Source organism: Acinonyx jubatus, chromosome D3 (genome assembly GCF_027475565.1).
Source record: "Acinonyx jubatus isolate Ajub_Pintada_27869175 chromosome D3, VMU_Ajub_asm_v1.0, whole genome shotgun sequence".
Taxonomy (NCBI): Eukaryota; Metazoa; Chordata; class Mammalia; order Carnivora; family Felidae; genus Acinonyx; species Acinonyx jubatus.
In genome coordinates this window covers 7970363-7995303 of record NC_069392.1, presented here as the reverse complement: position 1 = coordinate 7995303, position 24941 = coordinate 7970363, and the positions used below count along the sequence as shown (strand labels likewise).

The following is a 24941-nucleotide window of genomic DNA, read 5'->3' as shown; positions in this document are numbered from 1 at the left end:
CAGCGCGGGCCATGGCGGGCTGCTGCGCGGCGCTGGCCGCCTTCCTGTTCGAGTACGACACGCCGCGCATCGTGCTCATCCGCAGCCGTAAAGTGGGGCTCATGAACCGGGCCGTGCAGGTGCTCATCCTGGCCTACGTCATCGGGTGAGCGCGACCGCAGGCGCTGTCCCCGAGGGGTCCCGGGGTCAGGAGTGTCGTGACGGCCGGGAACTCCCCTTCTGCGTCCCGCCCGTGCACCTGCTCCTCCTGGCCTAGGTCACCCGGTGAGCCCCTCGAGCGGCCTCCAGGTGCTGTCCGCGAGGGGGGGGTGGGGCGCGACCCGAGACGGGTGACACACCCCTCCCCGGACCCTGGCCACCGGGGGACCGGGCTCTGAGTCAGGAGACAGCTTTGATGTTGTGTTTTCAGGGCAAAGCCTGGCTAGACCTTCATCCTTCCTGCTTCTTGTTCTCTGACTTGCTCCGTGTTGTCCTTTGGCGGCGGGGGTGCTTTGTCCTAAATGGCTCAGTCTTTGCACTTCACTTCCCATTCTAATGATCAGCTGACAGAAAACAAGACTTGAATTTCCATCTGGTTCCTTTTGGGTCTGTGGCTTCCGGTCCTTTCCTTTAAGTACCGTGTGGTAACCCAAGAGAGTGAAGAGGTCACACTTCTAAAAAGCATTTTAGCATTTCAGTTCCTTTGTTTTGTGAAGTGGTTGGGTTTTTGGTATAAGTACTTTACTTAGCCTCATCATTCTCTGTGCTCCCTTTTTATGCTTCCATATGCTCTGCCACCTTCTAGTCTCACCAAGTGCTTAATTTTAATTGAATGCATCCATTACAATTTAATGAAACTCAAAGAGGAGGTAGAAATTAACTTACCAATTGGGCCCACTTTCAAGGTCCACCTGGGCGTTACAGCGTCTACAGCTGCTGAGCTGACATGTTATCTACTCTGGCATTACTTTTCTTGAAAGGCTTAATGCAGTGGTTCCCAGCTGCACATTAGAACCTTTTGGGAACCTTTTAAAAATACAGATTGCTGACTCCCATCCCCAGACCTGATTTCATTGCTACAGAGTATGACTGACTCCCAGCGTGATTCTGATGTGCAGCAAATTTTGAGAACCAATGTCCTAGTGTTTTCTAAACCTACCTGATTGTGAAAGATTCACCGGAGGAACTGTATAAAAGTAACAGATCCCCCACCCTGGAGTGGGGCTTGGAATCTGTTAACACCGCTGTTGGGAATTCACATGATCTGGCTGTTAGGTATGGGTTCTAACAGCTGTCAGCTGAGCAGCAGTAAGCACTGACAGGAATCAATAAAATGGTTTCCCACATATGGGCTCTACATCAGAACCACCTGGCCCACTCCCAGGTTTGGATTTATTAAGTCTTATTACATACCACCACCAGTAACTCCTTGCCCCCCAGTGATGTTGATGCACCTTAAATTTTGAGACCTGCTTCTAACTGGTTAAGTAAACTCACATTGCTGGATTGGACTGGAAGCACTTAGAATCAAAAGCTCTCAGCTTTTTCCTCTTGGCTTTCGATCCTCAAGGGAGGATTAGTTTAAATCTACCTTAGGGTATCTGTAAAGTTCTAGACTACAGAAAGTGTCTATAGCTGCCCATAAAGATGTGAACTATCACATTAATACATCTTACATTGATAACATAAAATATTTTGGATATATTGGGTAACATAAAATATATCATTATAATTAATTTTACCTGTTTTTCTTTTGTAAACCCCCTGATTTCGAATCCGAGAGACCACCAAGGAGCCGATACCGATGCAAACGCACGAGGGTTTATTTGCAAGCTCGAGCTTGGGCCCAAGTATACCCGACACGGGGGAGCAGGGACTTGGACCCCTAGGTTAAGAGGGGTAGCAGTTTTATAGGGGCCAGTGGCCAATGAGATTGTAACACACACAGAAAGTTGCATATTCATGTCAGTCCACACGCAGGTGGCCAATTGAATTACAATTTACCCCATAGTAACTGTTTGAACTGGCCTATCACTCTGGTCAGAATTGGCGCGCAAGTTTGGCGAGCAAAAGGCGGGGTTTACGTTATTTGGTTATTTGGCGGTTAGGGGTTCCGCATTCCTAAATGAGCCGGTTTCCAGTAAGGGTGTGCTCAGCCGCTTGACTAGGGTGGGGGAATGTCTTAAGCAATAAGTAGGTCATGTGGGGGTTATACATGAGATGGTGGGTGTAGCACAAAATGGAGTTAGTCTTGCTCTGCTTGTCCAGGGGTAGGGGATTTTTGTAAAATTCCTTGGGTCCCACACTTTTTACTTTTTTAACATGGCTGTTAGAAATTACATTACATATGTAGCTTGTGTTCTATTTCTGTTGGGTAGCACAGCTTTCCAAGGTTCCCATAGAGTGTGTGCTACCTTGATCATGAGGATTTATAAAGCAGTAAATGCTTTGCTTTTCCATCTTCTATGATCAAAACTGACTCAGGAAATTAAAGGCATTTTTCTTTTTTTTTTCTTTTCTTTTTCCTTTTTTTTTTTTTGAACTCATCTCTTAGCTTCCTAAGCCAATTCATCTTAGACTGGACATGGATTTCTCAGTTATCTGATTCTGTCATCTATCACATGATGAGGCAGTAGTTAATCACATAGTGATTCGTGTGAAACCATGTGTCTCTGATTTAGCAACTCACTGTACTCTGTGGTAAAATAAGCTTCTGTGTGTCTCAGTAGAATTAAATGAAAGCTTACATTGCAGCTAAATTCCTAGAACACTTGAAGAAAAGGACTTGTTTGGGGAAAAGCCTACCTCTAGGTTGGACAATGAATTTGGAGACTGCTCAGACCAGCCAAACCCATAAATAACCAAAGCCAGTGATTTTTTGGAGTCTTAGCAGCTAGAGCTTATAAGGAGAGGAGAGGGATGCTAGCATTTCTTGATTCTAGAAAAAATAACAATAATGGTCACTGGTAGGTGTTTAATAATAGCTCTGGTGGAAAGGAGTTCTCATTTGTAGTATTAGCCAACTTCCATGGTGTAAATCCTCCCATCATGGCCAATTTTAGCCTTTTGATGGCAACACAAACATTGTTCTAAACATTTGACATGCATTAACTTATTTAACCTCACAACTATCCTATGAAGTCCTATTATCATTCCCATGTTATTGATAGGAAAAACTGAGGCACAGAGAAAGGCCAAAGTTATGCCTAGTGAAGGTAGAGCTTAGAAATGAACCATGATCACTGACTTCAGTCTAGGTTCCAGTGTCCTAACCACTATGTGCTAATGCCTTTAGATTTTTTTTAAGTTTATTTATTTGAGAGGGAGAGAGAGAGAGAGAGAGAGAGAGAGAGAGAGAGAATGAGAATACAGATGGGGAAGAGGCAGAGAGAGGGAGAGAGAGAGAATCCCAAGCAGGCTTCGAACTGTCAGTGCAGAGCCCGATGCAGGGCTTGACCTCATGAACCATGAGATCGTGACCTGACCAAAGTCAACGCTTAAATGGCTGAGCCACCCAGGCCCCCCTTTAATTATTCAAGCTGGTTGCAACAGCCTCAATTCTCCCCAGAGAAGCATACATGGGACCTGAATTCTTGGAGAAAAAGTATGAAACTAATATAAAAAGTTACTTTAACAGTGAGATTCTCTTTTCTGGAGGGAGTATAGCATACAGGACAAGAAAAGAGGCTTCAGAGGCAAAAGACTTGAGTTCAGATCCTCACTTTGTCATTCACTAACTGTGTGACCTTGGGCAAATGACTTAACCTCTCTCTGTCTTAGTTTCCTCCTCTGTAAAAATAGAGAATAATAGGGGTGCCTGGGTGGCTCAGTCGGTTAAGTGTCTGACTTTTGATTTTGGCTCCGGTCACAATCTCCCAGTTCGTGGGATAGAGCCCCATGTGCGGAGGCTGCTTGGGATTCTCTCTCTCCCTCTCTCTCTGCTCCTCTGCTCATGCATGCACACACTCTCGCTCTCTCAAAATAAGTAAATAAACTTTAAGATAAATAGAGAATAAATTTTAAAATAAATAGAGAATAATATCTGGTTATAAAGTGGTTAGGAGTAAATTAGTTAATAAATATATAGAGCTTAGATTAGCACCTTGAATTAGAAAACACCCAGATGGTAACTATTATCATAATTTTTATAATTGCTTTGGAGATTCTGCAGGTCATAGTGCATTGAAAGTGCTCAACTATAGATATTTGAATGTCAAATAAAGACATTCATTGAGTACTTTCTTTGTGCTGATCACTGTGCTAAGGGCTTTACCTACATCATCTCATTTATCTCCCACAAACCACCCTGTGATTTATGTTCTATATGCCCATTTTGCAGAGCCCCCTAAGTTAAACAGTTTTGTAAAGTTGCATAATTAGTTAATGTTGTACTGTCAGCCTCTGGCTATCAGAGACCCCCTAGTATCAATTCAAAGTCACTGAATCCTGGGGCGCCTGGGTGGCTCAGTCGGTTAAGCGGCCGACTTCAGCTCAGGTCATGATCTTGCGGTCCGTGAGTTCGAGCCCCGCGTCGGGCTCTGTGCTGACAGCTCAGAGCCTGGACCCTGTTTCAGATTCTGTGTCTCCCTCTCTCTGACCTTCCCCCGTTCATGCTCTGTCTCAAAACAAAACAAAACAAAGTCACTGAATCCTAATGGCAATTTAAGAGGAGTGTTTTATTTTGTAGGTGGGTGTTTGTGTGGGAAAAAGGCTACCAGGAAATGGACTCTGTGGTCAGCTCCGTTACTACCAAAGCCAAAGGCGTGACTGTAACCAACACTTCTACACTTGGATTCCGGGTCTGGGATGTGGCGGACTATGTGATTCCAGCTCAGGTATGCCTCCCACCATGGCTGCTAACGCTAAAGCTTCTCATTAGCTCCTTTCCCTTTACTGACTTTGCTCTCTTGATTAATGATTCGCCGAGTTCTAACATCACTGATGCCCAGACTGATTTTCTTAGTCCAAGAAAGCAACACAGGCAGATCCCTTTCTGGCTTGGGGTCAAATAAATAATATTCAACCAGCTAGGTTGCTTCAGCTCTAAATCATGGTTGGCTTAAACACAGACAACTCGGCCTGTCTCAGGCCCTGAAAGGTAGAGGAGCAAATGTTTTAAATCCTGGGAAAAATTCAGGTGGAAATACCACCATTCCACACTTTGTATTTGCTTTATTGTTGTAAATCCACAAGGTAAACCTTTGCAGACAGTGTAAAAAGTTTATCAGCAGTTCGAGACCAAAGCCAAACCAGAAGGAAACAGACATGCCCGTATAGGATTTTGTCAGTAATAAAGGTAAGGGAAGAAAGTGATACAGCACCCAAGTATCCAGTCTGTTAATTGACACAGCTCCAAGTTAAGTATTAACTGTCTTTAGCCATGATAATGGCTGTGGTCCATGGCCAGACCCTGACATATCCCTCCAGATGCCTTATATGCTAGGGTCCTGGGGTGGCTAAATGCAAATAAGCTGTCAGCTCCTGGCTCAGAGCTAAGCAAGGAGTTGAGAAACTCTCTTTCTTCATTTCCCTCCCCCCTCCCCCGACTTCTCAAGAGAAGGGTTTTGTGGGGTGCCCAGAGAATACCAAAGCTAATGAGCAATGAAGGTCAAATGGAACAGCGGATTCATAGTTTGCTGGAGGCAGGTGGTCCTGTTGGCATGCATCTGCGTCAACAGAGAGACCTCTGCTTCCTGTGAAGCCATGGGGACCATCATACCCAGTCTGTTTACTGGGGCCAAGGAAGACCGTGGACCCACTGCTTCTGCCCCTCAGTGGAAAGGAATAGGCAGCTGCTCTGCCTTCCAGCTCAACTCTGGGCTGGGGGCTGCATGAGCCCCACAGTGCTCTCTCTTCATGAGCTTGCACAATGCCCTCTGCTTCTTTGCGGATGGACCACAAACATTTGTTTGCAGTGCTCATCTCCAGACTGAAGTTTCCCTGAGCTTAAAGTAGATAAGAAATAGGGGTGCCTGGATGGCTCAGTCAGTTAAGTTTCCGACTTACGCTCAGGTTATGATCTCATGGTTATTGAGTTCGAGGACCACATCGGGCTCTGAGCTGTCAGCCTGCTTCGGATTTTGTGTCTCCCTCTTTCTCTCTGCCCCTCCCCTGCCTGAGCTCCCTCATGTTCCATCTCTCTCTCAAAAAAAATCAAACAAAAAAAAGCCAGGAGAGCCTTGGGCATCATGCCACGTCCTCATGCTTCCTCAAGACATTTCCTTGTCTCCCAACTTGGCTTGTTCTAGATCTTTCTTTGGAAGATGCTAGCTATTCCCAGAGCTTCCAACACGTTGTCAGACCTGGGGGTGGAGAGGTCTACAGACATTTTGATCCCTGAGTTACCCTGATCCTCCAGATGGCTCCCGGTGCTGACTCCACTCTTCCACAGAGCATGAAACACTGACAGAAAGCTTCTGGTATTTCATTTTAGAATGCCAGTGTTCAGTGAGGGGAAGGTCCAACTAGGATTTTTGGACATCTTTTATTCCTTATGTTGGAAGGTCCTTAGCAATTCTTCAGTCTCATCCCCAGTGAATTGTTCTCTAGGAACTTTTGTTTTCTAAATATTGATCTTTTTTTTTTTATGTTTTATTTATTTATTTTGGCGGGGGAAGGGGCAGAAAGAGAAAGAATCCCAAACAGGCTCTGCACTATCAGCGTGGAGCTTGAACCCACAAACTGCAAGATCATGACCTGAGCCAAAATCAAGAGTTGGATGCTTGGTGGGGGGTGCCTGGGTGGCTCAGTCGGTTAAGCGTCCAGCTTCAGCTCAGGTCATGATCTCGCAGTCTGTGAGTTCGAGCCCCGCATCAGGCTCTGTGCTGACAGCTCAGAGCCTGGAGCCTGCTTCAGATTCTGTGTCTCCTTCTCTCTCTGCCCCTCCCCTGCTCATGCTCTGTCTCTGTCTCAAAAATTAATAAAAACATTTTTAAAAAATTAAAAAAAAAAAGAGTTGGATGCTTGAGGCACCTGGGTGGCTCAGTCAGTTAAGCATCTGACTGTGGCTCAGGTCATGGTCTCACAGTTTGTGAGTTCGAGCCCCGTGTCAGACTCTGTGCTGACAGCTCAGAACCTGGAGCCTGCTTTGGATTCTGTGTCTCCTTCTCTCTCTGCCTCTCCCCAACTTGTGCTCTGTCTCTCTCTCAGAAATAAACATTGGAAAAAAAAAAAAAAGGAGTTGGATGCTCAACCGACTGAGCCACCCAGGTGCTCCCTCTCCAGAAACTGTAAATCAACCTTTTGGCACATTCCTGGGAGGAAAAAACAACCTTCTCAAATGGAGAAGTATCAATTGCTGACCCTGATTTGATCTTCTCTAGAATGTTTTATTTATTTATTTTAATTTCAGCTAGGAAAGAAAACCAGCCAAATTTGAGGACTTTGGTGGCCTTGCGTTTTTGTACCTCTGAGGTAATCTGTTTGGCAGAGGATGTCTTGAGCACTTTTTGGCTCTTTTCCCTTAACAAGCCAAGCTTTATTAAGGAACCACTTCAGATTATAGACATTTTTTTCCATTGAGGTGAAATTCACATGTCATAATATTAGCTATTTCAGATTGAAAAATTCCATGGCATTTAGTACTTTCATGATATTATGCACCTATAACTTCCTTCTAGTTCCAGAACATTTTCATCACCCCAAGAGGAGACCCCATACCCATTAAGCAGTCACTGTTTATCCTACCCTCCACTTTACCCCTGCCTCTGAGACACCCACTCACCTACCTTCTGGCTCCATGGAAATTTCATAGAATCATAAAATATGTGGCCTTTTGTGTCTGGCTTCTTTGACTTAGCATCATGTTTTTGAGGTTCACCCAGTTGTATCCTGTTTGAGTGCTTCATTCCTCTTTATGGCCAAGTCATATTCCATTGTAGGTACACACGTAGGTATAGATAACCACAATCTGTTTATCCATTCATCTGTCAATAGATACTTGGGGTGTTTCCACCTCTGGGTCACTATGAACAATTCTGCCATGAACACATATAAACAGTAGCCCCCCCCCACCCCACCCCGCCCGTCCACAGTTTCAGTTACTCATGGTCAGCCGTAGTCTGGAAGCAGATGGTGCTCCTGACATAACCTCAAGTCAGTAGCAGCGCAATGCTTCAAACATTCACCTCACTTCATGTCTTCACATAGGCAATTTATCATTACCCAAAGAAGGGTGAGTACAGTACAGTAAGGTATTTTGAGAGAGAGAGAGAGAGACTAAATTCACATACCTTTTATTATAGTATATACTATTATAATTGTCCTATTTAGTATTAGTTATTGTTGTTAATCTCTTACTGTGTCTAATTTATTTATTTATTTTTTAAATGTTTATTTTTGAGAGAGAGAAAGACACACACACACACAGAGTGCAAGCAGGTGTGGGGCAGAGAGAGAGGGAGACACAGAATCCGAAGCAGAGTCCAGGCTCTGAGCTGTCAGCACAGAGCCTGACGTGGGGCTCAAACTCACGAGCCATGAGATCATGACCCAAGCTGAAGTTGGACACCTAACTGACTGAACCACCCAGGTGCCCCTTACTATGTCTAATTTAAATTTTAACTTTATCATAGGTATGTCTGCATTGGAAAAAAACACAGTATATGGAGGGTTGGGTACTATCTGCATTTTCAGGCATCCCCCAGGGGTCTTGGAACGTTATCCCCTTGCAGATAAGGGGGGATTGTGGTACAAGTATTTACTTGAATCCCGTCTTCAGTTAGCTTATAAACTCTCAGAGAACAAGATATAAAAAAAAAAGATCAGTGTTGTTTTTTGTTTTTGTTTCTTTAATTTTTAGTGTTTATTTTTGAGAGAGAGGGAGAAAGAAGGAGAGTGCACCCAGGGGGGAGGGGCAGAGAATTGGGAGGGCGGGGGACAGAGGATCTGAAGCAGTCTCTATGCTGACAGCAGAGAGCCTGATGCGGGGCTTGAACTCACGAGCCATGAAATCATGACCTGAGCTGAAGTCGGTGGCTTAATCGATGGAGCCACCCAGGTGCCCCAAAAGATCAGTTTTTAAAATGTTTTCTGCATGACATATGGGAGAAGTGAAAGGTACTGTCCTATTAAATGAACACCTGGCTTTCCTTATGGCTTGGCCTGACTCCTCTGAAGGTAACACAGTGGTGCTCTCTCCCCCGTTTCCCCCTCTGCAGGAGGAGAACTCCCTCTTCATCATGACCAACATGATCACCACCGTCAACCAGACCCAGGGCCTCTGTCCTGAGGTAGGCAGCTTCTCAGGAAAGAGCCTCAGGCCCCTCTCCCCCACCTGACTGACTACATGGAATTTGTTTTCACTCTTTCTTCTTTTTCCAGCTTCCAGATAAGACCACTGTGTGTAAATCTGATGCCAACTGTGCTGCTGGCTCTTCAGGCACCCACAGCAACGGTATGAGCACGTGGCTGTGACCCCACAGTAGACATTTAGCGTGGGGAAGGCAGCCCCTGACCAGACTGCCTCCCCTGTGGGGCTTCTCTCCCAGAGAGATGTTCAGGACGAAGAAATCCCCTACATTCCCCAGTCCTTCATAGGACCTTGGGTGAGCCTGGTGTACCGATTAGGCTCTTAGGATCTTCTCGACATTCACCTGTTACCCATACTCCAGAGGCCACCCCAGATCTTGTCCTGTGCCATCACCCTAGCCTTGCTGCTGGACTCAGGCAACTGTTTTCCTCTAATTTGTGCAAACTGTATAAAGCCTGTAACTGGAACAGCTCAAGATCAATTGCACAGGATGTTATGGCGGTGCTTCCCCTTCTCTCCCTTGCAAAAGTAGAAAATAGGTGCCCCTTGCCCCTGCAGGAATTGCAACAGGAAGATGCGTGCTGTTCAATGAGACCGTGAAGACGTGCGAGGTGGCAGCGTGGTGTCCAGTGGAAGATGACACACATGTGCCTGAGTGAGTCCTGCCCAAGGGAAGGCGGCAGGGGAGTTAAGCCTGTGTGTTGTGCTCTTGGTGTCTTTGTGGAATCAGGCTTCCCCAGGGCCGGGACCAATGGCAAGGTGGGCCACAGCATTTGTCACTTGCGAGAAGAGTGCAGATGATTTATTTCTATGTTTGGACTTTGTCAGTTGCAAGTAACAGGAAACAGTTCTCGGTGCCTCAAGCAGGACACACACATGGCAGGGGCAGTTTACTGTCCAGCTAACTATGAAGAGCCCAGCACGACTAGACCTGGGACTCAAAGGACAGCTTCAGAGTTTCCACCTTTTGACTCTGCTTCCCCCATATTGGCTTCATTTGCAGGACTGTGGTGTAGTCCTAGGAGGCATCTCTGGGCTTATATTGTCCCAAGTCTCCCAGCCCAGTTGTCCATAAAGATTCTAGACCTGTCCATCATCACATCTTCAGCCACATCCCTCCACCCATCACTGTAGCTGAGGCATGGATTTTGCTTATCAGCTCAGGCCTGGGTCACCTGCCCACCTCTGGAGCTAGGGCACAGTCATTCCCACCCAAATCACATAGCCTGAGAGTAGAGAGGTGTGGCTTCCAAAGGAAATTGGGGGATCATTACCAGAAAAGAAGGGAACAGATGCTGGGCAGGAAAATAATTAGTGTCCACTGTAGTGTGTTTTATAAAGGAGAGCAGGCTCAGGGCTGCCCTAGAATAACATTCTTCCCAATAGTAATTTGCTCACTTTGATTGGGTGGGTCAGAGGTAATGCTCTCAGAATTGCTTGCAACTCCAGCCTTCCTGACCCAGAGTTCAGACGGAGGCCTGGATAAGCCTGGCAGGGAGCCAGCCACGTTAACCTCATCTGGGGTACACTGCAACGGAAGAAACGGCTGAGAGGTGCCGATTGCAAGATTGCCGAGGGCAGCAGCTCAGGCTAGGGAAGGAAATACTAAAAGAAAATGAATCCTAGCATTTTTGAGCTGCAAAGGGTCTTATGGAGCTGTGCTCCCTAACACTGTGCTACTGGCCATAGGTGGCTGTCGAGCACTCAAAAGGTGTCTGGAACCAAACAAAATGCTCAGTGTAAAATGTACTCCAGAGCCTGAAGACGTTATGGGAAACAAATTATATGTATATGTATTATATATATGATACTATATACATATATATATATATATATATGATACTTTGTGTTTACCTGGTGAAATAATACTTCAGATATATTGGGTTATTATAGAAAAGTTAGTTGCACTTGTTATTTTTACTTTTCAATGTGACTACTAGACACTTGAAATTGCAGGGTGGCTTGTATTTGTGTCTCAGTATATTTTCATTGGACAGCACTGTTATGTATCTAATCGAGTGGAAGATGATTTTTAAGTATACACTGATAACATGAAATAACATGAGTCACATGAAGAGAAGGACATTCCCATTCTTATTCAGCTTCTAAGCTTATGTCAAGGAGGAAATCCTGGTTTGGGTTCTTTTAGAACTTGCTGATTTCCATTTCTCATAAATTACAATCCCCAGATTCAGCACCTTGGGCAAACAGTAATATTAAGTAGAACTTTTTTTTTTTTTTTTTTTTTTTTGAGAGAGAGAGAGATAGTGTAAGCAGGGGAGAGGGGCGGTGCGGGGGGGGGGGGGGGGGCAGAGAGAGAGAGAATGAGAATGAACGAATGAACTCCAAGCAGGCTTCACTCTAGGCACGGAGCCTGACATAGGGCTCTATCTCATGACCTGAGCTGAAATCAAGAGTTGGACGCTTAACCGACTGAGCCCCCCCAGGTGCCCCTTAACTACAACTTTTAGTAATACTGTTTTGATATGATTATATTTATTTGAACAATGACCTCTGACTTGGGGCAAATGATATTTCTTATGGTCATGATGGAAAGTTTCATTTCAAAATGAATGTCAGTAAAAAACAGTCAGTTGATCCTAAAGGCAGGAACAACACAAATGTCCATCAGAGAAAGAGATAAACAGATTACAGTCCATCCACGCAAAGGAATAGGACACAGCCATAAAAAGAGAATGAAACGTTAGATGCTACAATGTGGATGAACCTAGAAAACATGGTGCTAAGTGAAAGAAGCCAGACACAAAAGGCCACATATTGTATGAATCTGTTTATATAAAATGTCCAGAGTAGACAAATTTGGAGAGACAAAAAGTAGATTAGTGGTTCCCAAAGGCAGGGGGTAGGGTAGGGCGTGGGGGTGGGGGGAATAGATACTAGTGCTTAATGGGTACAAAGTTTCTCTTTGGGGTGATGAAAATGTTCTAGAACTAGATGTGTGATAGTTGCACAACATCGTGAATGTATTTAATGCCACTGAATTAACACTTTAAAATGGTTAATTTTATATTGTGTGGATTACACCTGCATTTTTTTTTTTTTTAAACTGTGAGTTAGGGGCACCTGGATGGCTCAGTCAGTTGGGCAACTGATTCTTGATTTTAGCTTGGGTCATGACCCCAGAATCCTGGGATCGTGCCCTACATCGGGCTCTGCACTAGGCATGGATCTTGCTTGGGATTCTCATTCATTCTCTTTCTCTTTCTCTCTTTCTCTCTTTCTCTCTCTCTCCCTTCCCTCTGCTCCTCTCCCCCACTTGTGTGCTCTCTCTCTCTAAAATAAAATTAATTCATTAAATTTTTTAAAACATTAAAAAAATAATAAAACAGTCAATCTTAAAAGTTTTACATATGAGTTAGACACATGTGGGGGAAAGCTATGGTATAGAGAATGGCAATAGTTTGAAAAACCCTAATATAATCCATCCCTCTTGATACAGGGATGTGGGAACTTGAAGCCCTGAGAGAAGTACCTTGGTCAAGGCCTTTCTTGGCATCACTGGTGACAGGTTCAGCTGTCTTTGCTGTGTGGACTTGCTTCTGTCTCAGGGTTAAGAAGACTATGGATACTGTTTATAAACTCAAATATTCCACCTGGATCAGGGAAGCCTCCCCTGCCCCCTCCCCCCCTGCCCTTCCCCACAGAGGGGTCTGCCCCCAGCACTGGATTCTCCTGTAGAGACGCACCAAAGAAGCGGGGCCCCCTTGGAGACAGATTTACCGTGTACCTGTCAGCCAGGAGCTGATGTGGCACTTCCAAGAAGAGAGTGCCAGCAGACACGTGATTTTTGTGTACTTTTGCGATGAGATCAGGATCCACCCTGTTGGTGAATTCACCTTTGCTTGGACTTGTAAAACCAGATCTGTTGAGCATTCCCCTGAGGGCACCTGAGTGAGATGCGCTCACTCTGAAACCCTGAAACCCCGAAACCGGCTGCAGGCTGAATAATTTCAAGGGAAGCTACCAGGCATCCTTTCTCCTTAGCTATTCCTCAAACTCTTAAATGCCCACTGCCTTCGGCAAGAGGCATGACAGGAAGAAAAGGAAAGGTTTAGTTTACCCTCCTGTTAACCTAGTGTTTATGCAGAGGACGGTAGAAAATGCTCGAGAGGTTATCATGTTTTTCTTGACAAAATGACATTGTAGGACACGTGTCTGTGCTTTTTAAAAATATTACATAAGGAGGAGAGCATACATCTACTTGTACTTTTATTAACAATATGTTACGTTATCTTTTTCAGACCTGCTTTTTTAAAGGCTGCAGAAAACTTCACTCTTTTGGTTAAGAACAACATCTGGTATCCCAAATTTAATTTCAGCAAGTAAGTGGTGGCCAGCTGTGTGAGTTCACCAGTGTCTTAGAGCAACTTCTGACTCCTCTTTGAGGTTTCCCTCACTTCATTTCTGCTTCCTCCTGACTTTAGGAGGAATATTCTTCCCAACGTCACCACTACCTACCTCAAATCGTGCATTTATGATGCCATAACAGATCCATTCTGCCCCATATTCCGTCTTGGCAAAATAGTGGAGAATGCAGGGCACAGCTTCCAGGACATGGCCATTGAGGTAGGCAGAAGCCCCTGGCTTTTCTGACACAGCCTTTAACGCATCTTGTTCTAGAATGGGCCCCGAGGAAAGCTTGCTGTCTCTGCTCACAACCTGCAGGGAGGTATCATGGGTATCCAGATCAACTGGGATTGCAACCTGGACAGAACCGCCTCCCTCTGCTTGCCCAGGTACTCCTTCCGCCGCCTGGACACCCGGGATGTGGACCACAATGTGTCCCCTGGCTACAATTTCAGGTAGGTGTGAGCTTGGGGCCTGGTTCTCTTGTGTTGGCGGGTGGGGGGCGACAGTGCCTGGGTCACTCCCCAGTGGGGGCGTCCGTGCCCACCAAAGACCAGCACTCCGGCAGCCTCTGAGGGCAGGTGGAGAGGTATGTACCAGAGTGTTCCTAGTAGATCTTGTGCCCACAGTATCCTGGCCCGTGAGAGCTTCCTGTGCCCCTTCTTACTTCAGAAATCATGTTGAGGGGCGCCTGGGTGGCTCAGTCGGTTAAGAGTCCGACTTCAGCTCAAGTCATGATTTTGCAGTCTGTTGAGATCAAGCCCTCCGTCACGCTCTGTGCTGACAGCTCAGAGCCTGGAGCCCGATTTAGATTCTGTGTCTCCCTCTCTCTCTGCCCCTCCCCTGCTCAAACTCTGTCTCTGTCTCAAAAATAAACATAAAAAAAAAAAATCATGTTGATACAATTTTCAGAGTAGCCCAGAGAGGCTGGCTGCTTGAGCTCCCTTGGGCCAGCCTCCTAGGACCCCTGCTCACTGATTTTGAGGAGTGGGTGAGCTTGTGATCCTCCAGTCTGAAGACCTCTGGGGCCTGACCCAGGAATTAGTCTCTCAAAGACCCAAGTCTGCCTTTGGAATGCCCAGGGTGCAGGAGATACAGGCTTAAGCCTCAGGAAAGGCCTTTGCTGATACTTCCCTACCGAAAGTACCAAGTATTCATGTCCTGGGACTGCCACAACAAATTACCACAAGGTGGGTGGCTTGAAACAACAGGAAGTTATTCTCTCATGGATGTGGAGGCCAAAGTTCCCAAATCAAGATGTCAGCAACGCCAGCTACCTTTTTTTGCCTTTTCCAGGTTCTGGGGGCTCCCCAGTGTTCCTTGGCTCATAGACTCATCACTCCCACCTCTGCTGCTGTTGTCACAAAGCCTTCCCTCTGTGCGCATCCCCGTGTGTCCTCTCTTCTTACAAGGTCACCAGTCATATTGAATCAAAGTCCACCCTAATCCAGTCTGACCTCATCTCAACTAATTCCAGCTGCAAAGACCCTATTTTCCTATTTCCTTTTCCCATTCACATGTTCCAGGTGGATTCGAATCTTGGGTGACAGTGTTCAGCCCAGTGCAGCTGGTAATCTGATGGGAGGACCAGGGGGCCAGGGTCACGTTTCCTGAGGCAACCAGACCCGTAGCCACGTACATTGTTTTGTGCCCTTTGTGGCATCTCTCACTCATTTTGCCACTCAAAAAAAGCATCCCCACAAGGGGCCACCTGAGTAGGTCTGAGGTGCTTTTGTGTTGCACTTGTCTCCCTCTAGTGGTGACGTGTGCAAGCCAATACGGGATCACAGAAACCTCCAGAATTACAGTCAGCTATCATTTTGAACCACCTGACTCACTGATACTAGGGCAGATATTTGGATTTTTTTTCCCTAGTAAAGGAATTAGATTTGTGTTGCTGTCTCTACTGTTACACAGTTTAGAAACCATTGTGGAAAAACCTCAAGCTTGGGTCAGAACCTCAGAACAGAGAGAAGCCGATGGGAACGGTCACCAGAAAGACACCCATCCCCTGACCTCCACTAGCACCAGGCCCCACCTGAATTCCCTAAGCCTGACCATGACATAGAGGTTGTGGGCCAGACTAATCATGGGCCAAGAGTTTAGGCTTCTCTGAATCAACATGCTATATGTATAACACGGGCAGCAAATGGCATCATGGCTCAACAGACCCCCCACTACCACCATTCCCCCATGTGTATGTTTTTTTTTTTTTAATGGCTTTATTGAGATATAGTTTACACAACACTCTTCATCCATGTAAAGTGTGGGATTCCATCATTTTTAGTTCATTCACAGAGTTGTAGCACTCTCGGCGTAATTTTGGAACATTTTCATCCCCTCAGTGCGAAACCTCTTCAGCCATCACCTGTATCTTCCCATCTACCTCAGTCCCTGTCAACCACCATCTGCTTCCTTTCTCTCTGGATTTGCATAAATGGAATCACACACTATATGGATTTCTGTGACTGGCTTTTTTCACTCAGCATCATGTTTTTTTCCAAGGTTCATCCATATTGTACATTTATCATTACTTTCTCTCTCTTTATGGCCAAAGAATATTCCATTATGTGGATATACCACATTTTATTTACTCATTTATCCATCGATGGTTCTTTTAAAAAAAATGTCCAGCACTGATTCTGTGAGTTTTGTGGAGTTTCATGGCCAGCTCCATGCCCCTACCCACAAGGCAGTCCTAGGGCTAGCTGCTGGCTGGCCACATGCTGTTGGTGACCAGGATCTCCTTGAGAGAGGCAGGTGGTTCTGCTGTGTCAAGGAGGAGGTTCAGAGCATGAGGTTCCAGCTCCACCGTAGGAGGGGACAGTGATGATAGAGTAGTTCTGGTGCCCCGAGGGCCCTGGCATCCTCCTGCCAACAGCCCAGCCCACATCCTGCACAACCCACATTAGCCGGGAGAGGCCCTGAGGGGCTCAGGTATCATCTGTCCAGCAGGCAGTGCCGGCTCCCGAGGGCCTCGGGATTTCTGCTCTGATGTCCCCCTTTCCCTAGGTTTGCCAAGTACTACAGTGACCCGACTGGCGCCGAGCACCGCACGCTCATCAAGGCCTACGGCATCCGCTTTGACATCATAGTGTTCGGAAAGGTAGCCTGGCTGCCGGCTTCTCTCGGGGCTCTGGTTCAGAGCTTCCGAGTTCTGAACCCCGGGCTTCTGGGTTCGCCAGGGTCCACGGGCCCTCTCCCCACCTTTTATCTGCTCTTGCCCACCTCTCTCACAACTTTGTCCTTTTCTTCTGTCATTTGTAGGCTGGGAAATTTGATATCATTCCCACCATGATCAACATTGGCTCGGGTTTGGCGCTCTTAGGGGTGGTGAGTGACTTAGACTGCCCCTCCCCCCCCACCCCACCCACCCCCCAGCTGCCTGCCCTCCTCAGCAGTAGTTAGCACAGTGAGGTGAGACCCTCCACTGGCATCCTGGTTCCTCCCCTTGACACTTGTTTCTGGAATCAACCCTCCAAGTTTCTTGCCCTTGCCCCCAACCCCACCTCCCCTTCCCTTCTCCAAGACCATGGCCCTCGGGGCCTTGCCTTCTCCTGAGAGGTGGAGCCTTGCCCTTTCTATCCTTGAAAGATTCCAGGCTTTGTGGGAAGGGGCATGCATAGAATAACAGGGGCTGAAGCATCCTGGCTCGCTCTTTCTCGCCCTGTGCTGCACTCAGGCGACAGTGCTGTGTGACGTCATAGTCCTCTACTGCATGAAGAAAAGATACTACTACCGGGAGAAGAAATACAAGTATGTGGAGGATTACGAGCAGGTAGGCCGCCTCCTGACCTCCAGCAGGCAGGAAGGTCCAAGCACCTTGCCACCTCCGCCTCTTTTTTGTGCCAGTGGTGAGCACCTGGGGCGCTGGGCCATCTGGGGGGAGACCCGGGTGCAAAGGTGGCACTCCTTAGACATGTGGTCACCCCAGGCAGCGGCACACTGCTCACTACCCTCATCCTCCGCTCCATTTCTAGACCATCTGTACTAGTATTCACTTCATACTTTTCTTCAAACGGGCTCACTCTGTAAAATCTAGCCTCATTTTAATTAGTGACGTCTCAGGTTACTTATAATCATGAATATGATGACAAAATCTATGTCCACACACTCCTTAAACTTGCCTCACATAGCAAGAGGGGTGCTTTTTGAGAACCCATGCACCGGGCTAAGCTGAGTATGTACAGTTGTGAAGGGCTGGCCAAAGTTCTCAGGGTGAGTGCCTGGCTCTCGCCTGCCCCAAGTGGCCCAGGCTTGCCTATGGGCAGCCCATGGTGTCTATACATCTATCCAGAAGCGTATCAGTCAACAATAAGCATACCTTTCTTTGCAGGGGCTTGGCAGTGAGATGGACCAGTGATGCCTCCACACCTGGGCTCCCCATGGCCCTCATCAGAGCACAGCGAGGAGGGAGAAAAGGCTGCCATTGTCACCCCAGAGAAAGTTCCAGATTCTGAGTCCATCTCCACTGCACAAGAACTTCATGGTTGCCCAGCTGCTCCCGTGTTTTGTGTGTAGGGCGTGTGTAGTAAACCACCCTGCACAGTGGGTCACCTCAATGTGGGGTTGTTGGGGCGACCTCTGGCCTAAGGGCTCTGGCCCTACTGCCGCTGCTGGGCAGGGCCTCCTTCAGGACCAGCCTTCCTCAGGGGCTCCAGTCTCCAGGCCACTGCGAGACCGGTCCAGCTGGGGCCCAGCAGCTCTGTTCAAGCACTTTATAAGGGAAGGAAGGGCACCTGCGTGTGGTCACTGGCTCTTGGTCACCCGGTCCACTCTTCCTCCCCCCAATCCATACTGTCATGGGACAGAGTTAGCACGTCTCCTTGAGAAGAGGCATGTTGAGGTGATCAAGGACCAAACATTAAAACGATTTTCTCAATCTTTGTTCTCATAGCATGAACTAGAACTTTCCTCTCTTCCCTTTTACTTCGACCACTAAACCCATTTGTTGTCACAGCTCACCGTGTTCAGAAAAAGCTTCCTGAAACAGTCTGTTGTTGGGGCTTTAGGCATCTTCCCCGACTTCGACCTTCTCTTGAAGGCCTTGGCATCTTGATATTTGTAAGGCTGTGTTCCTACAGAATTTACAAGATTTTGTCCTGTGGTGACTGTCTTTTTTTTTTTTTTTTAATGTTTTTATTTATTTTTGAGACAGAGACAGAGCATGAGCAGGGGAAGGGCAGAGAGAAAGGGAGACACAGAATCTGAAGCAGGCTCTGAGCTGTCAGCACAGAGCCTGACGAGGGGCTCGAACTCACAAACCGTGAGATCATGCCCTGAGCTGAGGTCGGACATTTAACCGGCTGAGCCATCCAGGTGCCCCCGTGTGGTGACTAGTCTTACATGTGCATGTGTTTTTTTTACATAAAACTGTGGTCCTGCACTATGGGGGACACAATTTTAAGTAATAAGAACATGGCTTATCCTGTCCCCTCCCCATTTGCTTTCCAGAAGTCTCCAACCACAAGCAGCACCACCTACACCTACCTTGTTTGAAATGTTAATGACGTTATTTCTAGTTTCGCCTTCACATGGACTTAATTCTGCATGGAGTCTTCAGGATCTCCTTAAAGAAAGCTGCTTGCCCCTCCCCCCCCCCATCACGAATTCATTTCCAAGTACTGAAGGGAACGTTTATTTTAGAAGTGCCTGCTTCTGCTGCATAAAACCTGGGCTTTTCTTGCTTTGGGGGCGGGGGGGGGGGGGGGAAGTTTACCGAACCCCTTTGAATAAAAAGCTCTGGTTCGTGCTGCCTCTTTGAAAACAACGCCTGCCTGAACACATGGATCAAATGGAAGTGGACGTTTTAGGGATGGCTTCTCATCTCGCAGGCTAAGAACGGAGTTTCTGGACTGGGGGCCACTTCTTTCGGCCTCAGCTCAGATGGAACGCTACAGCCAGCTGGGGTGAAGGGTGGGGGAGGGATTGCTTATTTTACTCACCAGGCATCTTGTATTCAGCTATATTCCCACGTGCTGGCACTCCCTGGTGCTGCTGCTTCACCTTGCACGCCTGGATGGACTTTCAGGAGTCTCAGGAACCCTTAAAACTCAGCAAAGGGATGCACCTGTGTGCATTGTGTTTAGCTTTCATCAGATTCTCAGTGGGGTCTTTGAATAGGAACACCTGCTCTTAAAGACCCATATTCCAATAATCACAGTTCTGCAGCAATAGAACAGGAAGTTTTCAGAACTTATCTGCCATCCCTTCATGACAGAAAACCGAGGTTCAAAGCCAGTGAAGCAATGCTCTGGGCTCACTTCATGTTTGGAGTACAGGGAACCCCCAGCCTCTAGTCTGGAGGAAGCATCAGTTCTGAAACAGTTTCCAGATGCCACGAAAACCGGCAACTGTCCAGGTTCTGTAGAACGCTGAATTTGCTGACAAAGAGCCTTCAGACAACAGACTTAAGTAAATTTCTGAGCCTCAGTTTACAGGTGATGATCCATAAAACGGGCTAAATACCTACCTCGCGGGGTGATGTGTCCTGTAACCTGCCTGTTCACAGGACAGTGTTCCGTGTGCAATTAATGCGGCTCCCAGAGCTGTTCATCTGGTTCGTCTCCACTGGGAGAATCTAGCCTGCTAGAGCAGTACTTCTCAGACTTTAGCGTGCACACGAGTCACCCGGGTATCTTGTTTAAGTGGGGCCTGGGAATTTGCATTTCCAAAGCACTCTCAGGAGATGCGGATGCTCCTGGCCCGGGGACCACACTTTCAGTAGCGGGATACTAGGAGATGGTTATACTGGGCATGAATAATGTAATGCTGAACACATTAGCCCTGGCTTGGGCATTTGATCTCATAGCCTAAGGAAGGAAAACACCCATAAAGACGATGTCCTAGAGACACCTGTAAACAACAACCAACAAAAATATCCCCCAAAGGCCCAGGCTTTGCACCATTTTGCTGTTTATTTCAAGTTTACAGAGAAGCTTAAACATCTGTGGAAAAAACACCAAAGGCTTATTTTTCTCTTAAGTTCATGTACTTTTTAAGTGATAAATACACAGTATTTAACTTTGTACACCTGATAAAAGGAAAATGCATAGTAGAAAGGATCAGGAATAAAACAGAAGCATCGGGCATTAAATCAAACACAGAATAGAAAACTCAGCAGTCCCACAGAACTCGGCCCATAAAGCTGTGAAGAGGATGGGAACCGACGACCTGGAAACATTCCCTAGCACCTTGGAAGCAAGTGGAGGTCATGGTTCTTCCTCGCCCAGCAACGCAAAGCTCCCCTTTGGAAGATGAGTGAGAGCAATAGGTTGAGCCTGTGTGTCCAAATGCTCAGGTATTCGCCTCCTTGTTCCAAAAGGGCTTTTAGGATGGGAGCCCTAACTCACAGGAAAGGCCAGACCCTGGGAAGCCAGCCTCTCCAGCCCCCAGAGCCAATGAGGGGCTAGCTAAGGCTTTCTGCGAGCCCCTGGTAAGCCTGCGGAAGAGACAGGGGCTGTGAGCAAGGCAGAGGAAGAAGGAGCAAGAACTAGCACAAGGGCCCAGGTTGCTTATACCAAATTGGTCCCACGGATGAGCCAGCAATGGAAGAAACTGATAGGGCATCCTTTGGCTCACCTAGAAAAGCTGCCCGTGACAGCTTCTCCCCTTTCCTGACAGAGCCGGCTTCTGAAAAATCAATGTTTGTGCTCTGAGAGAATGGTAGCTCTACACTTTATGGTACGGCCCTCTGCTTATACTTTCTGGGGGTAGTGATTCCTTCCCACAGCTTTCTTTGGTGATTCTTTGGAAAAAAAAAAAAAGCTATGAATATGGGCCTCCCCCCCACCCACCCGCCTAAACAGCCGGCATTACCCATAGGAGGAAATCCGACATAGGGAGTTTCATGGTGGAAGAAACAGTCTTGCCTGATGCAGCTGTATAAACACAGAAGTTCTAGAACGCAGAAGCTCCACATGCTGCCCGCCCTCCCTGGGCAAGCCACTCGGCCAGGCCAGAGTCCACACAGACAGGCTGGGACCTAGGACAGGGTGACTTTAACTACCGCAAGGTGCTTACTGCAAACTAACCAGACCCCATCTGCTCCCAGAAGGGGTGTTGCCCATATATATAAACAAGCGCAGGAATGCAAGAGGAAGTACCAGGTTACAAAAAAGAAAGTAAGCAGGCCAGACAACCCTTCATCTGATGGGTGTCCTTTGCTCTTAGAAACCAGCATTCCCTAATTCTGTATCGTTTGCAAGGTATCAAGAAAAGTCTGGCTAAATAAATGACACTCAAGAGCTTACGAAGATCTGTGGAAGCCAGTAACACTCAGGTTCCGTGAATAAACCAGGCAAGGGCAGGAAGGCCTTGCTTCACTGTCTCTCTCCAAGAAGTCCTCCTACCAATAATGATCAGACAGAAACTACAGAAAAGCATGGCCTCTGGACCCAGTTACTGACGCTATTTCCCCCAAGCCAGAGTCCACAAAGCACTGGGAATTTCCCAGGGCAAAGGCCTTCTAGTTTTCCTCCCCCTTGAACTTCACACTCACCCGTGTCTGGCTCTGGAAAAAGTTGCACTTGAATAGCAATGAAAGTTCCCAGTATTAGTTGGAAGTCAAAAAGGTAAACCTTTTCTCTCTGGACTTCTGGCTACAAAACAGAACTCCCTGTGCCAAGCCCTGGTCCTCGTGGACCCTGAGGACTGCTCTGGGTGTCAACAATCTTCTCTAAAAGGGTGCCCCAGAGTGATTGGGTAGATCCTAATAGAACTTTGCCTGTCAGGATGAGAATCAAAGTATTTCATAACTGGCCCCCCCGAAACTAAGTGTTTCACGGACTACAACAATCAGCTAGTATTTAAGAAAACAGAACCTTGGCGTCTCTAGAATACACAAGTTACCAACAAGCTAAACTGCTAATATACAGGCAGAGGCTCTAACTGGGATCTAACATGCCTGAAGCCGGGGAACATATCCTGGAAGCTCGAAATGACCCCTGAACTACTCTAGAGTTCAGTCTTGTTAGAGAATTGAAAATATTTTGTTTACTCTTAAGCCATGTAATGTACATGGAAGTGTAGGATTTCACCCTGAAGTTTTTGTAATTTAACAAGAGATTTACCAGAGCTCAGTTAACTATTTCAGAAACCTGCTGTGACCATCAGTCCTTTAGGTGAACCCTTTCCCCCCTCCCCAAACAAGCACAGACTACCCTTCTGGGGGTGGAAAATCCCCCTTTGTGAAGCAATTAAGCTTCAAGCCCTTTCCCTTTTCCTGACTACAATTCCACCCATAAAAAAATTTAAAGTCCTTCTTACAAATAAGTTGCATCGAAGCTCCCTGCAGCTACTGAGGGCTGGCCCTGCCCTGACTCCGTGAGTCCACAGTCCTGGAAGGTGCCAACTGGCTTGGAGGTTGGGGGTTTCAGGGTTTGTAGGAGGAATCACACCCCCTCTTCCTCTCCCTTTCAAACGCAGCAACTAACTCTGTGGTCTCAGCCCACACCGCCAGAGTTTTCTGCCAGTTTTTCATGATTTTCAAACCCCACACATTCACTTGGTATATCTGACATGGTTCTGAGTTCACAATGAAAGATTTTTGGCATAAAAACGTTTTAAAAAGCAATTGTCCCAAAATGCATGTGGCTTTGGGTCTGCAACTCCTCACACCTGCCCGTTCAGCCAGCCAGCGGCCAAGGTCGATGTCATGGAGTCAAGTCTTTTTTTTTTTGTCCCCTTTAAAACAACAAAGGAAGGAAAAAAAAAAAAAAAAACAAACACCAGAGATGACGGTCAAGGCTCTACACACGTGCTGGGTTTCCGTAGGACATGCTGCTATGGAAACGCAGGGTGCAGCCTGCATGCGAGGTCGCGCGTCCGGGCAGCTACTCCATCGCCTCGTCGGGCCGCAGAGGATGCATGCGTGCGCGGGGGCCGGGGGCCGGGGCCCCCCAACTCTCGGCGCGGGGACCGCCTTTCACAAGAGCACTTCCTCCTCCCCCACGGGGGGCGGGTCGGGGCCCCGGAGGCTGTCTTCGCTGCCTTGCTTCCTGCTCACCGAACAGAAAACCCACGTTAAGGCAAGGCTGCCGTGGCCTGACCAGCGTCTCCCACGTTCCCACACCACCTGGAACGTCATTGACTTGGCTTTTCCTTCTAGATGCTCTCCCTTTTTCTTGTCTATATAAAAGTTTCAAAGGAGACTCTGTAACCCCCTCTGTGAATGGAAAAAGCAGCATCATTTGCTAAAAATAGAAAGGAACTATATAAAAATAGATGCGAACCTATCCCTGTAACACCTCAAATCATCCCAAGTGAGTAGTGTGCCGCCAGCTTTGGGGCCTGTTCACGGGGTTTTTTTAGAGATCTTGATGGGTCCCCCACCCCACCTCAACCTTATTTCTTTACGCTAAGATTGAAGATTCTTCAGTCACCTGAAGGTGAGCTTCTTGAGGGGCAGCAAGCAGGCCAACCTGCATATGTCTGCAAATGGTGGTCAAGAGAACTGCCCCCCGCACACAGGCCCAAGAGACACCTTGGATGGAGAGAAGGCCCCTCCTCTTGGTGATGTGAGTGATCAGAGCAGAAGAGACCAAGGAGGAAAGGCATCCCTGTGTCCCTGAGAGCCCATATCCTGAAACTAGACCTGCCCCGGGGACAGACTGGGCTGTTATGGGAGCTGGGAACGAAAATCCCTGAGGAGAAGGCTGAATCCCTTGCCACCAGCAAGAGATGACAGCCCCATCTAAGGGAAGCCACTGGGCTTGCCACATTGGACTAACTAACATCTGCTGTATGTCCCTGGCCAGGAGGGAAACTCTGTCCCTGCACAAGAGAAAAGAAAAGCGTGATGTCTGTACATTCCTAGGAAGAAACATCTCTTTGTTTAAAAGGCAAGCTCATTGGCTTTTTATGTTTCTGCCACAGAAGAGGGGGTCAAATCTCCAGGGAAGAAAGCGGTAACTAGATGTCAAATCAGGTCCCTCACTTCTGCCCTAGAAGCACTGCTTGGTCCAGCTGTCTTTTAGTGCAGATGGTCGGCTGCAGGCCTTGGGCCCCAGGCCTCCAACACCTGAATAAGCCCTATGAACTCGAGTGCTGGGTCATCTGGACAATCGAAGCATCCCACCAGCAGGCTGAGGGCAAGAGCAGGTAATGCCCAGGTGCTACTGGGACTGCAGGTGAGGGAATAAAGGGGAACTAAAACCCTCTGGGCCAATCTCAGTCTGTTGGTATCTTGTGATTTTGAGTTCACTGAAAATAATGAATGACAGACTTGCACACAGATGGGAGGTCAACCCTAACACTTAAGGTTGAGAAGAAAAAGACCTGGCTGGTTCAGTCCATAGAGCATGCGACTCCTGATCTCAAGGTTGTTGAGTTCAAGCCCCACGTA

The 24941-nt window shown here is 47.2% G+C and overlaps 2 protein-coding genes across 6 annotated transcripts in view; one reads left to right on the top strand and one right to left on the bottom strand.

Moving 5' to 3' along the window:
• Positions 1-11: 11 nt before the first annotated feature.
• On the top strand, positions 12-23323 carry P2RX4 (purinergic receptor P2X 4). Of its 2 annotated transcripts, none has more exons than XM_027044146.2 (12): positions 12-145; positions 4667-4814; positions 9138-9209; positions 9301-9373; positions 9788-9884; positions 13492-13572; positions 13675-13816; positions 13916-14052; positions 16610-16703; positions 16865-16930; positions 17280-17375; positions 17934-23323. In XM_027044146.2, exons 1-12 carry the CDS (start codon positions 12-14, stop codon positions 17958-17960), a joined length of 1167 nt encoding a protein of 388 aa, XP_026899947.2. In that variant the 3' UTR covers positions 17961-23323. The 2 variants fall into 2 exon arrangements, with proteins under 2 accessions (XP_026899947.2, XP_026899949.2); XM_027044148.2 differs by lacking the exon at positions 12-145 and adding an exon at positions 159-264.
• Positions 20496-24941, bottom strand: part of CAMKK2 (calcium/calmodulin dependent protein kinase kinase 2) — a 47566-nt gene continuing 43120 nt past the window's right edge. For all 4 annotated transcript variants that reach the window (XM_027044318.2, XM_027044322.2, XM_027044321.2 and 1 more), the window contains one exon: positions 20496-23595. In XM_027044318.2, the coding sequence (XP_026900119.1) occupies positions 23431-23595 (165 nt within the window). In that variant the 3' untranslated portion in view covers positions 20496-23430. The remainder of the gene's footprint in view (positions 23596-24941) is intronic.

Coding starts and splice junctions, on each gene's coding strand:
- P2RX4 (XM_027044146.2), top strand. CDS start 12: ATGGCGGGCTGCTGCGCGGCGCTGGCCGCCTTCCTGTTCGAGTACGAC. Junction 146..4,666: donor ATCCTGGCCTACGTCATCGG/GTGAGCGCGACC, acceptor TTTATTTTGTAG/GTGGGTGTTTGTGTGGGAAA. Junction 4,815..9,137: donor ACTATGTGATTCCAGCTCAG/GTATGCCTCCCA, acceptor CCCCCTCTGCAG/GAGGAGAACTCCCTCTTCAT.